The sequence below is a fragment of the Callorhinus ursinus genome, unplaced genomic scaffold (assembly GCF_003265705.2).
Source record: "Callorhinus ursinus isolate GAN/ISIS: 27379988/994484 unplaced genomic scaffold, GSC_fseal_2.0 scaffold12, whole genome shotgun sequence".
Classification (NCBI taxonomy): Eukaryota; Metazoa; Chordata; class Mammalia; order Carnivora; family Otariidae; genus Callorhinus; species Callorhinus ursinus.
This window is the reverse complement of record NW_027397074.1, coordinates 6629592-6632059: the sequence shown is the minus strand read 5'-3', so window position 1 is coordinate 6632059 and position 2468 is coordinate 6629592. Positions and strand designations below refer to the sequence as shown.

The following is a 2468-nucleotide window of genomic DNA, read 5'->3' as shown; positions in this document are numbered from 1 at the left end:
CGCGCGGGAGGCCGAGGGCAGGGCGGGCGCGCGCGCGGGGCCCCGGCAGGGCGCGCGGCCCCCGGGGGGCGCCCCCACGCGCAAGGCCGCCGTGGCGCCCGGGCCTTGGAAAGTGCCCGGCTCCGACAAGCTGCCGGGCGTCCTGAAGCCCGGCGCCTCGGCTGCGGGCAGATGAGGCGCGCGGCAGCAGCCCGCCGCCCCGCCTCGACGCCTGCAGGCCGTTCTTCTTAGGTTCTGTCTCACGGCGTTTTAATTTATTTTCACTGTCACACGCATAGATCCACGAGGCACCGAGGCCTGGGAGCATCGACGTGAAGTCCCACGTGTCCAACGAGCATGGGCGATACAGCGTCCACGCGCAGACCCAAACTGATCCTAAAGCCCCCGGTTCCATTGTGGGGGCTTTGGCAGCTATGGAAGAACCAAAATAACGTGAAGAACATCACAGAGAGACAGTGCAGTGTAGCTTTAGTTAAAAAAAAGAAAGAAAGAAAAAAAAATTTACCCCACTGCATGAAGGATTTGGATGCCATCCAAACTCTAATATCAAGAAACTGGACAAGTTAAGAGCAATCACGAACTGGAATATCGCCTTAAAAATCAAAACTGCACGGAGCAAGCGGAAACTGAGACAAGATTATATCTTTTAATTGATCTAAAGAGTTGTAAATAAATTGTTCTCGACATATCTAGACAGGGGTTAAAAGGTTTCTTTGAAACATTCGGAACTGTTCGCCCATAACATGTTTCCATGGCTCACCCGTGGCATCCATCACCGGTATTAGCAGCAACGTTCCCTGCATACTGCAGGACAAGTTAGACATCTAGTGAATTCATTGGTGTGATGCCATTTTTACTGCCATTTCTGTGATCAAATCATATTTCTGTACATTTTCAGTGGTAGAAAAAAAAGGTTTAAAAAAATTGTATCTTAGGGAACAGATTGCCGTAAGTCAGAATTTTGCAGTTTAGCTCATAGATCTTAATTGGTTTTCATCTAAAATGTGCATTTTATAATTGAAGGACCACAATTTGTTTAATCAAGATTGGCAACGCTGCAGTTCCTTTATGAAAAGGCTCTCCTATTGTCTCGGGCTAGCAAAGATAGTAGCTTCTTTGACAGCAGTGTTCTATTTCACTTACTTTATTGTCTTTTTTAAAATCCTCTTTCTGTTACTTCATTTTCACTTTGATAGAGCAGAGGCAAAGTGTTTCTCCTGTATTTCTCAGATTATAATGAATCCCTAATATTAAAAAATCATATAATGGCCAATTTATTTTCATAAAAGAATGTGAACCTTTTAGCATTCTTTTCTGCTTTATCTTTCCTTATCCTTTCTCCTTTTATTTTCATTTGGTTTGTTTTTTTGTCTTTGTATTCTTTGCCATTTTTTAAATTTCTTTAGCAACCTCTAGATGTTTCTGTTTATCTTCCGTCGATCTATGGTTGATCCCCTAGTAAAATTCTAAGGCCTGCCTTTCTTCCCTGCCCTTTTAATATTCCTTTGTAAAATGTTACCTTCAGTTAATTATCCATTGGTACTTATTTGTAGCTACACATATTAAAAGGCAAACTGTTTCTGAGGGCAGTTTCTCTTTAATTTGTCCTGAATGAATGAGGTTTCATCCTTCCCAGATTCTGGCCCTTACAGGAGTTCAAATGCAAATAAGCCTCACCTCCCTGAGCTTGTAGTCAAATAAGTAAAACGGGAGATCAGGTCCATCACCCAAGGTCACACATAATGGCCTTCCTCCGCTGACTCTTTCCTTCTCTGTAAATTGCAGTAACCTGTGCACTAGCCATTTAATTTCCATCAGGCATAGGAGTAGTTTAGTTGTTTGACAAGAGGAGAATATGGTTGAAAGCCTCAAGTGAAGAATCTTGCAGCTTGTAAAAGCAATTTCCAAAAATGGAATCCATTCATCAAAAACAAAAGCACAAACAAACACATGTAGCAGTTTACAATACTTTTGGTTTAATCCATTAGTCTTTCTCCCCTGGACTAGAAATCCAGTATAGTTTGCCATTAATTTATTGAATCTGGTTTTGGACAATGCTTCTGTAGTGTAGCTGCACGTCCCGGTACTGTATCCTCTGACCTTTATTTTCCATGTGTTACAAAAGGATAAAAAAGTTGAGATTACGCTTGCATAAACTCTCATTTGCACAGTTCACAGCTACTACTTGTGCAGTAATTGCTTTATGCGGCTGTAATCCATAACCTGTGAAGACAGCACATCATCTAAATTCCATTCCAAATAATATTTCTGTGTAGTGTTAGCTGTGAATTTACCCTGTACAGCTGTATCTCTATAAATATAATTCCATGTATTAATAGTCACAGAAAGACTGTAAGTGAGCAACTATTTTTATGAAACGCACCACTATGGATAAATTAACTTTTACAGAAATCTTGTTTACTGTATGATATTCTAAAACACTGTCAAATAAAATATATATCCAAAAA

The 2468-nt window shown here is 41.3% G+C and overlaps 1 protein-coding gene across 1 annotated transcript in view; it reads left to right on the top strand.

Annotated features, from left to right (window-relative positions):
- Positions 1 to 1203, top strand: part of MAGI2 (membrane associated guanylate kinase, WW and PDZ domain containing 2) — a 1285084-nt gene extending 1283881 nt beyond the window's left edge. Inside the window, exon 23 of the mRNA XM_073899397.1 lies at positions 11 to 1203. Coding sequence (XP_073755498.1) covers positions 11 to 175 — 165 coding nt within the window. The 3' untranslated portion in view covers positions 176 to 1203. The remainder of the gene's footprint in view (positions 1 to 10) is intronic.
- Positions 1204 to 2468: the final 1265 nt, after the last annotated feature.